Genomic DNA, 13,080 nt, shown 5'->3' with positions numbered 1-13,080 from the left:
TCTATAATAACCTGGCCCATACCTGAGAGCAAGAAAGCCATTCAGTGGGTTTTTTGGGTTTGCAAATTTCTATAGAAAATTCATTGGGGGAAAAAAAAGTTCTCATGTTATTCGGCTTATCACAGCTCTCACTAAGGCCCTGATGATCAAAGTGCCACAAGGCAGCAAGATATACAAAAAGTATCAGTCACCATGTTTAGAAATCCAGAGATGCTCTCCCTAGGCACACAGCTACAGGTGTTGGGGTTCCTATATAAGTCCATTCTGCCCATCACTCTGGGCTGAGTTATTGAGAGGTGCTCCTTGTTCCTGTGCCTACTGAGTCCCCTGTACTTGCTGTACCAGTGGCAACTTACCTGAATCCTATTGTACCCGCTGCACCTACCTGGTATCCTGTGACAATCTCACCAACAGTACCCGCTTTGTATCTTATGTCTGCTGAATCTCCTATGCTTGCTGTACCAATGGTAGCTTATCTGAATCATACTGCACCTGCTGCATCTACCTGGTATCCTGTGGCAGCCTCACCAACAGTACCCTCTGGGTATCCCATTCCTGCTGAGTCTCCTGGGCTTGCTGAGGTAGCTTACCTAAATCCTGCTGTTCCCACTGCAAATTTGTGCATATTGATTTCTTCTCGCCCTAACCCTCACAGCAGATCAATTATTTTAGAAGTTTTAAGGACCACATACACATTTTCTGGCTATAAAACACACACTCAAAATTTCCTAAAAATGTCCATGCCACAGGGCCAGATTAAGTTAATGTGAAGGCTATCTGTTGTTTTTCCCTTCAGAGGGTTAATTTGCACACAACACAGAAGTCCCCAAAGCACATATTTTTAGCTCTTGTTTTTTACCTGATACCACACATTGCCACACATTCTCATTTCTGCTTTTACCTTGGGGCCGTAAAAACTAGTGCAGAGGGACGCCAGTTGGCCATCCCTGGTCTATATGAAAGAGCATTTGAATTTATTTGTTTTTTAATTGAAATTTACAGCAGTATCCATATAACTTGATCAAACTTTAAATAGCTTCTAAAACATATGTACTTTTGCAAAAGTAAAGGAATCACTTAGTTAAATATTGATCTTTAATATGAATGAGAGTGTACAATATCCCTCAAAAAGGTTTACTATTTTGCATGTTGAATGTCCCCCCCCCCCCACAAACACATACACACTTCCATATTCCTGGTGTAGGTGAGTCTTCTATAATACTCCTGCTAGATTTGTAAGATTGTAGGCTTGCATTTTGCCATTGCCCATGGGAGGTGAGTTCCAGTGGGGATATCAGTACAGTTACTGTTCCCCTCCGCAAATACTTGTTTGGGATATGCAAAACTACTTTATCATGGCCAGTTTTAAAGGGACATTCTAAGGCTAAAGTTTTTTTAATTCTTTAGAACATGTAATTATAACTGACCCTAGCTTACTATGGGGAATACTGTGTATAATCCGGCTAACTACCCATTATAAAAACCACAACTTGAAGGTGAGTGGAGCTCAAATTTAATTCAATAAAAAGTTACAATACAGTGCACTAAAAACACACAAAAAGGCAAACAGAAAAAGGACCATTCAGGTAATACCCAATGGTCAAAAAGGCAGGAAAAGGCATACGCGTTTCATGCAGGCAATGAACAAGTTCGGTTGCCCCGCATGAAACGCGTATGCCTTTTCCTGCCTTTTTGACCAGTTGGTATTAACTGAATGGTCCTTTTTCTGTTTGCCTTTTTGTGTGTTTTTAGTGCACTGTATTGTAACTTTTTATTGAATTAAATTTGAGCTCCACTCACCTTCAAGTTGTGGTTTTTATGCTGGGCAGTTAGCCGGATTATACACAGTATTCCCCTGCAGCTTCTGACGTTTGTGGGCAGAGACGTCCTTTCTGGCTCCTGCCAGCACCCATAGGAATGGATTTACGCAGAAGAGGCCCATCATCACACACCCAGGGGGTAAGCACCGCTTTTCTTTCCGACTTGTATACCCTAGTTTACTATGTCTTTAACATCAATAAAGATTCACTGCAGCAGGATATGTCTGCCCAGCTTATCGGAATGGGCTGTCTCTCTTCTTTACCCGTTACCTACTTTGAGGCTCTAATGCTTGGGGCTCCAGAGCAGGTCTTTTAACCTTCAACACATTTTTGCAGTGGAATGTTAATTTAATGATAGTATATGTTGTCCTTTAAGGATTTGATTATGAGACTGTCAAAATTTGATAATCTATAGATAGTGAAATATATACTGAAGACCTCAATATATATGGTTCACTGCAGCCGTATAAGATTGTGTGTTTTACTTGTACTTTTATTTATTTTTTCAAATTTTTTTCCCCCCCGCAGTTTCTAAACTTTGGGGATTTCCAGGAATCCTTGAAAATCCTTTCTAAAGAATGTAAAGTAAAGGGGAAGCCACTGCCAAGAAGCTCTGGGAATTCTGTGAGGGACTCCAAGACTTTGCTTGTCCAGGTGAGGGAACCTGGAAGTACAATGTGCGTGTGTCTGTGTAAATAAGATATCAGTGGTCATCAGGAATTTAGTGCAATAAAGAGAAGAGAAGATGAGTTATGGAGAAAGTGAGAATAAGAGAAGATAAGATTTCGGGGCCGAGACGGAGTGCAATGTAGGGTGAGAAGCGGGCCGCTTGCGATTTAGGGCTAGATTACAAGTGGAGTGCTAGTTTATCTTCCGTCCGCATGATACGCTTATAAAATTAACCAGAGATCAGAATAATTTTATAAATGTAATCCAAATGCCCCCAAAAGTGTGTGTTTTTTGGTTTTTTTTAAAATGTAGCAATAAAAAAACCCAACTGCACTTAGCAGTTTTTGGGGGCTAAAGTCGGTGGCTGTGGGGTGTTAGAAAAAAAAAAGGTACTAAAAAGTGCCTTTACATTGGGGTCTATGGGAACTGTGTGTCCCTGTAAATATATATTATATTTATGTGTTAATATGTGTATATTAACATATTTACACGTAAATATATATGTATATATTCATATGCATATATATATTTAGATTTGCTGCCCATTGCTACACGACTTACCCCCTTCGCTGCGCTACGTTCTAATGCCGTGTCTCGCATAGGAGCTATGCAACTGCACCCCACCTGTAATAACAGCATTGATTTGCGTGTGCTGGTATTACAAACTGGATCGCAAATATCTCTTTAGCAAAATCGATATTGTGTGCTCCACTTTGGCCCTTGGTGGATGGCGTTGTTGGGAGGACTGTCCATGGTTGGTGTATTTTTTTATTTTGTCCTAATAAAAGTTCACATTATTGTAAAATACGGTTCATTTTTATTATGGCTAATTTACATCAGCTTTTTTCTCAGAACGCTTAAATAAAGTAGGCTTTTCCCCAGGTTTGTACTAGTCCTAGCTTTGTAAACCAGTGAAATCTCAAGCTCTAATTTTACAACAGAATGCTACTATAGAGGACTTAATATCTGGGAAAATTTCCGGTTCCCCCACCAGAGATATTTAACCCAAAAGTGACGGGATTTTTTTTTAAAAATTGCACTGTTTCGCCCCCATAAAATAAAAATAAGAGAAGTCTCGAACCTGCATGCACACTATACTTACCTAGGTACCACCTAAAAAAAAATGAAGACTGAAATGCTTCCCATTATAAATTGCCCCTAAATGAGGAACTTTCGGAGCAAGAATGTTCAAATTGTTTATAAATGTACATGTACCCTGTAATGTACTCTAGAGATTAGTTTTTGTTCTAAGGAGCTAGGACCATCCTGAGCTGAAATATTGAGGTTTCTGTAAATATCTGTATAGCCAAAATGTGTTGTGCGCCATAACACAAAGATGTCTGCTGTGGTTAAAGCAAGTAAAATAAAAATAAAAAAATAGTGGTTTTGCAATACCAATACATAGAGATAATCACTCAAAACAAATTAGGAAAATTAAAAATTGTCAAGCAACCAACTTTACAGTTATTGGACCACTTAAGATGGACTGACCTGTCTGTCTTTCCAACGCTCCAGGTCCTCCTTCACTCCAGCTAGGAGGGTATTGTAATTGAGGTTGAATAGTTTTTGGTGGTTAGGCGTTAAAACAATGCCCAAGTAATTATTTTATATGGGACATCTGTAGCTTATACGGGTAAACGTCAGTCATAAATTTCAATCGGTTGTGCACGGACTAAAACATTAAAAACACTTAAACTGAAATGTTGTTAGATTTATTACGGAATATTAGTGATGATAATTATGTCATGAATACGAAGCTATTTGGTAATACACACAGTGAATTTAAGGGACATGAAACCCAATTTCTCCAACATTGGTGTGTCCGGTCCACGGCGTCATCCATAACTTGTGGGAATATCTCTTCCCCAACAGGAAATGGCAAAGAGTACAGCAAAAGCTGTCCATATAGTCCCTCCTAGGCTCCGCCCACCCCAGTCATTCTCTTTGCCGTTGCACAGGCAACATCTCCACGCAGATGGTTAAGAGTATGTGGTGTTTAGTTGTAGTTTTTGTTCTACTATCAAGAGTTTGTTATTTTAAAATAGTGCTGGTATGTACTATTTACTCTGAAACAGAAAAAGATGAAGAGTTCTGTTTGTGAGAGGAATATGATTTTAGCAGCAGTAACTAAAATCGTTTGCTGTTTCCACATAGGACTGTTGAGATGAAATAACTTCAGTTGGGGGAAACAGTTAGCAGACTTTTCTGCTTAAGGTATGACTAGCCATATTTCTAACAAGACTGTGTAATGCTGGAAGGCTGTCATTTCCCCTCATGGGGACCGGTAAGCCATTTTCTTAGTCTCAAACAGAATAAAGGGCTTAATATGGGCTATAAAACTGGTAGACACTTTTATGGGCAAGATCGATTGCTTTATTTGGGCATTTTATACAGATTGAGGTTGAATCTCACACTTATAAACTTTGGGGAACGTTGTTTAACGTCAGGCACTGGTTTAGACACCTTTTCAGTCAGGAAGGGCCTTCACTGTAGTAGGCTGAGCCTCATTTTCGCGCCATTACTGCGCAGTTACTTTTGAGAGCAGGACATGCAGCTGCATGTGTGTGGATCTGAAAGTAGTTGAAAAGGTTCCTAGAAGGCTTCATTTGGTATCGTATTCCTCCCTGGGTTTGGTAAAGTCGCAGCAAAGGCTGTAGCTGGGACTGTAGAGGGGTTAAATCTGTAACCGGCTCCGGTTTCTTCATTTTAAGGGTTAAAGCTCTGAAAATTTGGGTGCAATACTTTGAATGCTGTGGTGAAAATTTGGTAAAAGTTGAACAATTCCTTCATTGTTTTTCACATATTCAGTAATAAAGTGTGCCCTGTTTAAAATTTAAAGAGACAGTAACGGTTTTAATTAAAACTTTTTTTGTACTTTATTGACAAGTTTAAGCCTGTTTAACATGTCTGTACCTTCAGATAAGCTATGTTCTGTATGTATGGAAGCCAATGTGTCTCCCCCTGCAAATATGTGTGATAATTGTGCCATAGCGTCCAAACAAAGTAAGGACAGTACTGCCACAGATAGTAAGGTTGCCCAAGATGGTTCATCAGATGAAGAGAGTAAAGATAGTTCTACTTCATCTCATTCTGTGTCTACACCAGTTTTGCCCACGCAGGAGACGCCTAGTACTTCTAGCGCGCCAATGCTTGTTACTATGCAACAATTGGCGACAGTAATGGATAACTCCATAGCTAATTTTTTATCCAAAATGCCTGCATTTCAGAGAAAGTGCGATTGCTCTGTTTTAAACACTGTAGAGCAGGAGGGCGCTGATGATAATTGTTCTGTCATACCCTCACACCATTCTGAAGGGGCCATGAGGGAGGTTTTGTCAGATGGGGAAATTTCAGATTCAGGTAGAATTTCTCAACAGGCAGAACCTGATGTTGTGACATTTAAATTTAAGTTAGAGCACCTCCGCGCACAGCTTAAGGAGGTGTTATCTACTCTGGATGATTGTGACAACCTGGTCATTCCAGAAAAATTGTGCAAGATGGACAAGTTCCTAGAGGTTCCGGTGCACCCCGACGCTTTTCCTATACCCAAGCGGGTGGCGGACATAGTGAACAAGGAGTGGGAGAAGCCCGGCATACCTTTTGTTCCCCCTCCTATATTTATGAAATTATTTCCTATGGTCGACCCCAGAAAGGACTTATGGCAGACAGTCCCTAAGGTCGAGGGGGCAGTTTGTACACTAAACAAGCGCACTACTATTCCTATCGAGGATAATAGTGCTTTCAAAGATCCTATGGATAAAAAATTGGAGGGTTTGCTTAAAAAGATTTTTGTTCAGCAAGGTTACCTCCTACAACCTATTTCGTGCATTGTTCCTGTCACTACAGCAGCGTGGTTCTGGTTCGAGGAACTAGAAAAGTCGCTCAATAGAGAGACTCCGTATGAGGAGGTTATGGACAGAATACACGCACTTAAGTTAGCTAATTCCTTAATTTTAGATGCCGCTTTGCAGTTAGCTAGATTAGTGGCGAAAAATTCTGGGTTTGCAATTGTGGTGCGCAGAGCGCTCTGGCTAAAGTCTTGGTCAGCGGATGTATCTTCCAAGACAAAATTGCTTAATATCCCCTTCAAGGGTAAAACCCTTTTTGGACCAGAGTTGAAAGAGATTATCTCAGACATCACTGGGGGTAAGGGCCATGCCCTCCCTCAAGATAGGCCTTTCAAGGCCAAGAATAAGTCTAATTTTCGTTCCTTTCGCAATTTCAGGAACGGACCGGCCTCCAACTCTGCAGCCTCTAGACAAGAGGGTAATGCTTCGCAGACCAAACCAGCTTGGAAACCGATGCAAGGCTGGAACAAGGGTAAACAGGCCAAGAAGCCTGCTGCTGCTACCAAAACAGCATGAAGGAGCAGCCCCTGATCCGGGACCGGATCTAGTAGGGGGCAGACTCTCTCTCTTCGCTCAGGCTTGGGCAAGAGATGTTCAGGATCCCTGGGCACTAGAAATAGTTTCTCAGGGTTATCTTCTGGAATTCAAGGAACTACCCCCAAGGGGAAGGTTCCACATGTCTCACTTATCTTTAAACCAAATAAAGAGACAGGCATTCTTACATTGTGTAGAAGACCTGTTAAAAATGGGAGTGATACACCCAGTTCCAATTGTGGAACAAGGACTGGGTTTTTACTCAAATCTGTTTGTAGTTCCCAAAAAAGAGGGAACCTTCAGACCAATTCTAGATTTAAAGATTCTAAACAAATTTCTCAAAGTACCATCGTTCAAAATGGAAACTATCCGAACGATTTTACCCTCAATCCAGGAGGGTCAATTTATGACTACCGTGGATTTAAAGGATGCGTATCTACATATTCCTATCCACAAAGATCATCACCAGTTCCTAAGGTTCGCCTTTCTGGACAAACATTACCAGTTTGTGGCTCTCCCATTCGGGCTAGCCACTGCTCCAAGGATTTTCACAAAGGTACTCGGGGCCCTTCTAGCGGTTCTAAGACCAAGGGGCATTGCAGTGGCACCTTACTTGGACGACATTCTGATACAAGCGTCGTCTCTTTCAAAGGCAAAGGCTCACACAGACATCGTTCTGGCCTTTCTCAGATCTCACGGCTGGAAGGTGAACATAGAAAAAAGTTCCCTGTCTCCGTCGACAAGAGTCCCCTTCTTGGGGACAATAATAGATTCGTTAGAAATGAATATTTTCCTGACAGATGTCAGAAAGTCAAAGCTTCTAAACGCTTGTCAAGTTCTTCACTCTGTTCCTCGACCTTCCATAGCTCAGTGCATGGAAGTAGTAGGATTGATGGTTGCAGCAATGGACATAGTTCCTTTTGCGCGAATTCATCTAAGACCATTACAACTGTGCATGCTCAAACAGTGGAATGGGGACTATACAGACTTGTCTCCAGTGATCCAAGTAGATCAGAAGACCAGAGACTCACTACGTTGGTGGCTAACCCAGGATCATCTGTCCCAGGGAATGAGCTTCCGCAGACCAGAGTGGGTCATCGTCACGACCGACGCCAGTCTAGTGGGCTGGGGCGCGGTCTGGGACTCCCTAAAGGCTCAGGGTCTATGGTCTCGGGAAGAATCTCTTCTCCCGATAAACATTCTGGAACTGAGAGCGATATTCAATACTCTCAAAGCTTGGACTCAGCTAGCAAAGGCCAGATTCATAAGATTCCAATCAGACAACATGACGACAGTTGCTTACATCAACCATCAGGGGGGAACAAGGAGTTCCCTGGCGATGAGAGAAGTGACCAAGATCATAAAATGGGCGGAGGATCACTCCTGCCACCTATCTGCGATCCACATCCCAGGAGTGGAAAACTGGGAGGCGGATTATCTGAGTCGTCAGACATTCCATCCGGGGGAGTGGGAACTCCACTCGGAGATATTTGCCCAGTTGACGCAATTATGGGGCATTCCAGACATGGATCTGATGGCGTCTCGTCAGAACTTCAAAGTTCCTTGCTACGGGTCCAGATCCAGGGATCCCAGGGCGACTCTAGTGGATGCATTAGTAGCGCCTTGGACCTTCAACCTAGCTTATGTTTTTCCACCGTTTCCTCTCATTCCCAGGCTGGTAGCCAGGATCAAACTGGAGAGGGCCTCTGTGATTTTGATAGCTCCTGCGTGGCCACGCAGGACTTGGTATGCAGACCTGGTGAATATGTCATCGGCTCCACCATGGAAGCTACCTTTGAGACAGGATCTTCTGGTACAGGGTCCATTCGAACATCCAAATCTAGTCTCTCTCCAGCTGACGGCTTGGAAATTGAACGCTTGATTTTATCTAAGCGTGGGTTTTCGGATTCTGTGATAGATACTCTGGTACAAGGCAGAAAACCTGTAACTAGAAAGATTTACCATAAAATATGGAAAAGATATATCTGTTGGTGGGAATCCAAGGGATTCTCATGGAATAAGATTAAAATTCCTAGGATCCTTTCCTTCCTACAAGAGGGTTTGGATAAGGGATTATCAGCGAGTTCTCTAAAGGGACAGATTTCTGCTTTATCTGTCTTGTTACACAAACGACTGGCAGCTGTGCCAGATGTTCAAGCCTTTGTTCAGGCTTTGGTCAGGATCAAGCCTGTTTACAGGCCGTTGACTCCTCCCTGGAGTTTAAATTTAGTTCTTTCAGTTCTCCAAGGGGTTCCGTTTGAACCTTTACATTCCATAGATATTAAGTTGTTATCTTGGAAAGTTTTGTTTTTAGTTGCTATTTCTTCTGCTAGAAGAGTTTCTGAGTTATCTGCTCTGCAGTGTACTCCGCCCTATCTGGTGTTCCATTCAGATAAGGTCGTTTTGCGTACAAAACCTGGTTTTCTTCCAAAAGTTGTTTCCAACAAGAATATTAACCAGGAAATAGTTGTGCCTTCTTTGTGTCCGAATCCAGTTTCAAAGAAGGAACGTTTGTTACACAATTTAGATGTAGTCCGTGCTTTAAAGTTTTATCTAGAAGCAACAAAGGATTTCAGACAAACATCTTCTCTGTTTGTCGTCTATTCTGGTAAAAGGAGAGGTCAAAAAGCTACTGCTACCTCTCTTTCCTTTTGGCTGAAAAGCATCATCCGATTGGCTTATGAGACTGCCGGACGGCAGCCTCCTGAAAGAGTCACAGCTCACTCTACTAGGGCTGTGGCTTCCACATGGGCCTTCAAGAACGAGGCTTCTGTTGATCAGATATGTAAAGGCAGCGACTTGGTCTTCCCTGCACACTTTTGCCAAATTCTACAAATTTGATACTTTTGCTTCTTCGGAGGCTATTTTTGGGAGAAAGGTTTTGCAAGCCGTGGTGCCTTCCGTTTAGGTAACCTGATTGGCTCCCTCCCTTCATCCGTGTCCTAAAGCTTTGGTATTGGTTCCCACAAGTTATGGATGACGCCGTGGACCGGACACACCAATGTTGGAGAAAACAGAATTTATGCTTACCTGATAAATTACTTTCTCCAACGGTGTGTCCGGTCCACGGCCCGCCCTGGTTTTTTAATCAGGTTTGATAAATTTATTTCTTTAACTACAGTCACCACGGCACCCTATAGTTTCTCCTGTTTTTTCTCCTGTCCGTCGGTCGAATGACTGGGGTGGGCGGAGCCTAGGAGGGACTATATGGACAGCTTTTGCTGTACTCTTTGCCATTTCCTGTTTGGGAAGAGATATTCCCACAAGTTATGGATGACGCCGTGGACCGGACACACCGTTGGAGAAAGTAATTTATCAGGTAAGCATAAATTCTGTTTTTTCTTTCATGATTCAGATAGAGCATGCAATTTTAAACATATTTCTATTTAACTTCTATTATCACATTTTCTTTGTTCTCTTGGTTTCTTTTGTTGAAAAGTAGAGACGTAAGCACAGGAGTATGCAGGCTTCCAAGAGCACTAGATGGCAGCACTATTTCCTGCCATGTAGTGCTCCAGACACCTACCTAAGTATATCTTCAACAAAGCAAATTTGATGATAGAAGTAAAATGGGAAACTTTTCAAAAATTGTATCCTCTATCTGAATTGCAAAAGAACATTTTTGAGTTTCATATCTCTTTAAGAGTATTACGATGTTCAGAAGGTGCACTACTACTTAATTCACTTAAATAAAATTACACTATACCCCTTAAATTCTCCCTTTCCTATATATTATCTCTTATTTATTTAGTCAAATTTAAGCAAACAAGGTAAAAAATAAAAATAGGAGACATGCCTTCTCACATAAGTTGCTTCATAGTCAAAATGCTCCCTCCCTACCCTTTTATACAAAATCATGGCATAAAGAGCTGGGCAATGACATGCAAGAGAAGGACTGGTTTAACATTTTTATCCTCTACCTCCCCACAGATCCTCAAATTAAATATTAAAATTGCCTTCCTGCCTTAAAGAGACAGTCAAGTCCAAAAAAACTTTCATTTTATTAAATATGGCATGTAATTTTAAACAACTTTCCAATTTACTTTTATCAACAATTTTGCTTTGTTCTCTTGGTATTCAAGTTGAAAGCAAACCTAGGAAGGCACATATGATAATTTCTAAGTCCTTGAAGGCCGCCTCTATTTTATTTACTTTTCACAGCAGGGGAGAGCAAGCTCATGTAGGCCATATAGATAGCATTGTGATCACGCTCGTGGCTAGTGGCAGACACTGCACTAATTGGCTAAAATGCATGTCAATAGATAATAACTAAAAGTCATGTGATTAGGGGCGGTCAGAAGATGCTTAGATACAAGTTAGTCACAGAAGTAAAAAGTGTATTAATATAACAGTGTTGGTTTTGCAAAACTGGGGAATGGGTAATAAAGGGATTATCTATCTTTTTAAACAACAAAAATTCTGGTGTTGACTGTCCCTTTAAAGAAACAAAAACATGTGCTGTTGGAGGGGATGCAAAATGTTTGGACACATGCTCCATATTTGGTGGGAATGTCTTATCATTTCCCCTTTTTTGTCATATATTGAACATATTTTTAAACCTCTGTTGGGTAGCACTTCAAAACAAAGCTGCAAACTGTCCTTGTAAAATCAGACGAACCTTACTAAGGGTAGGCTAGAACAGCGCTAGGTCCTTAATAGCTAGAAACTGTAAGTTACAAACAGTTCCTTTTATAGAAAATTGGACTGAGAGGACAAACAAACTTCTTTAAAAGACAGAAACTTGGCTTCTTTTCTTGGGTCAAGATAAAAAATATTTTGACCATGGATGGCGCCACCTGACTGCCAGTAAATCCTTTCCCCAAGGTTACACTCCATCCCTGTCTCTATCTCTTTCTTATTACTAAAGTAACTAGGCTGAATAAATCAGCTCAAAACTTGTGTAATTTAAGTTGCTATAAATATTAAACTTTAATATTAAAAATGCAACAAAGGGTAAAATAGAACTACCCTATAAGGCCGCATACACCACTACCCATAACCTATAGCAATAAAGATGATAAAACTAGACTAGAACCGCTGCATACTATCCCCCTGTATTCCTAACCGATAGCTGCATACGTCGGCTTCAGGTGCCAGGAATAGTAGAGTCAGCGGTCTAGTTAAATATAAGCACAAACACGTTTCGGCCTTTGCTCAGGCCTTTTTCAATGTGTATCAAATGATAGTAAACAGACAAACCGATTGCCGAAGGTTTGGGACTTATAAGTTATGTACTTAAATTGTCTCTCTACTTTCAGTTAAAGTGAGTATATATTTGCAAACTAGGTCTTTAACCCCTTAATGACCGAGGACGTACGCCATACGTCCTCAGAAAAAAGGCAGTTAACGCCTGAGGACGTATGGCGTACGTCCTTGGTTTGGAAAGCAGCTGGAAGCGATCCTCATTGCTTCCAGCTGCTTTCCGGTTATTGCAGGATGCCTCAATATCGAGGCATCCTGCAATAACAATTTGTACCCCTCCGGTGCAGAGAGAGCCACTCTGTGGCCCTCTCTACACCGGACATCGATGGCCGCAATCGTTGGTTGGTGGGAGCTGCAGTGGGAGGCGGGTGGGCGGCCATCGATGGCTTCAGATACACAGAGGGGGGCGGGATCGGGGGCGGGAGAGTCAGGGGCGCGCACAGACACGCGCGCGTGCACGGGGGATCGGCGGGCGCGCGCGAGGGAGCGGGTGGGAACCGCTTACACTACAGAAATAATCATGTAGTAAGTGGGAGGAAGAGGGGGAATAAATGCCCCCAAAAAGTAATCTAAGGGATCTGGGAGGGGGTGGGGGTAGGGGTTGGTCGTGGGGAAGCTACACTACAGAAAAATGTAAAAAAAATAAATAAAGAGAAAAAAATATTGTTAACTGGGTACTGGCAGACAGCTGCCAGTACCCAAGATGGCCCCCAATAAGGCAGGGGGGGGGTTAGAGAGCTGTTTTTGGGGGGGATCAGGGAGGTTGGGGGCTAAGGGGGATCCTACAAAGTAGCATATGTAAATATGCTAAAGATGTATTTTTTTTTAAAAAAAAAAACTTTTATTTTAGTACTGGCAGACTTTCTGCCAGTACTGAAGATGGCGGGACAATTGTGGGGTGGGGGAAGGAAGGGAGCTGTTTGGGAGATATCAGGGGGTCTGATGTGTCAGGTGGGAGGCTGATCTCTACATTAAAGCTAAAATTAACCCCGCAAGCTCCCTACAAA

General features: G+C 42.0%; 1 protein-coding gene across 3 annotated transcripts in view; it reads left to right on the top strand.

Moving 5' to 3' along the window:
* The window catches only part of ARMC9 (armadillo repeat containing 9), a 935,599-nt gene that overhangs the window by 70,119 nt on the left and 852,400 nt on the right, over positions 1-13,080 (top strand). For all 3 annotated transcript variants that reach the window (XM_053710306.1, XM_053710304.1, XM_053710305.1), the window contains exon 3: positions 2,349-2,474. In XM_053710306.1, coding sequence (XP_053566281.1) covers positions 2,349-2,474 — 126 coding nt within the window. The remainder of the gene's footprint in view (positions 1-2,348; positions 2,475-13,080) is intronic.

This window comes from Bombina bombina, chromosome 4 (assembly GCF_027579735.1).
Source record: "Bombina bombina isolate aBomBom1 chromosome 4, aBomBom1.pri, whole genome shotgun sequence".
In the NCBI taxonomy this organism is placed as follows: Eukaryota; Metazoa; Chordata; class Amphibia; order Anura; family Bombinatoridae; genus Bombina; species Bombina bombina.
The sequence above is the reverse complement of the archived record's forward strand: the minus strand, read 5'-3'. Positions and strand labels throughout refer to the sequence as shown.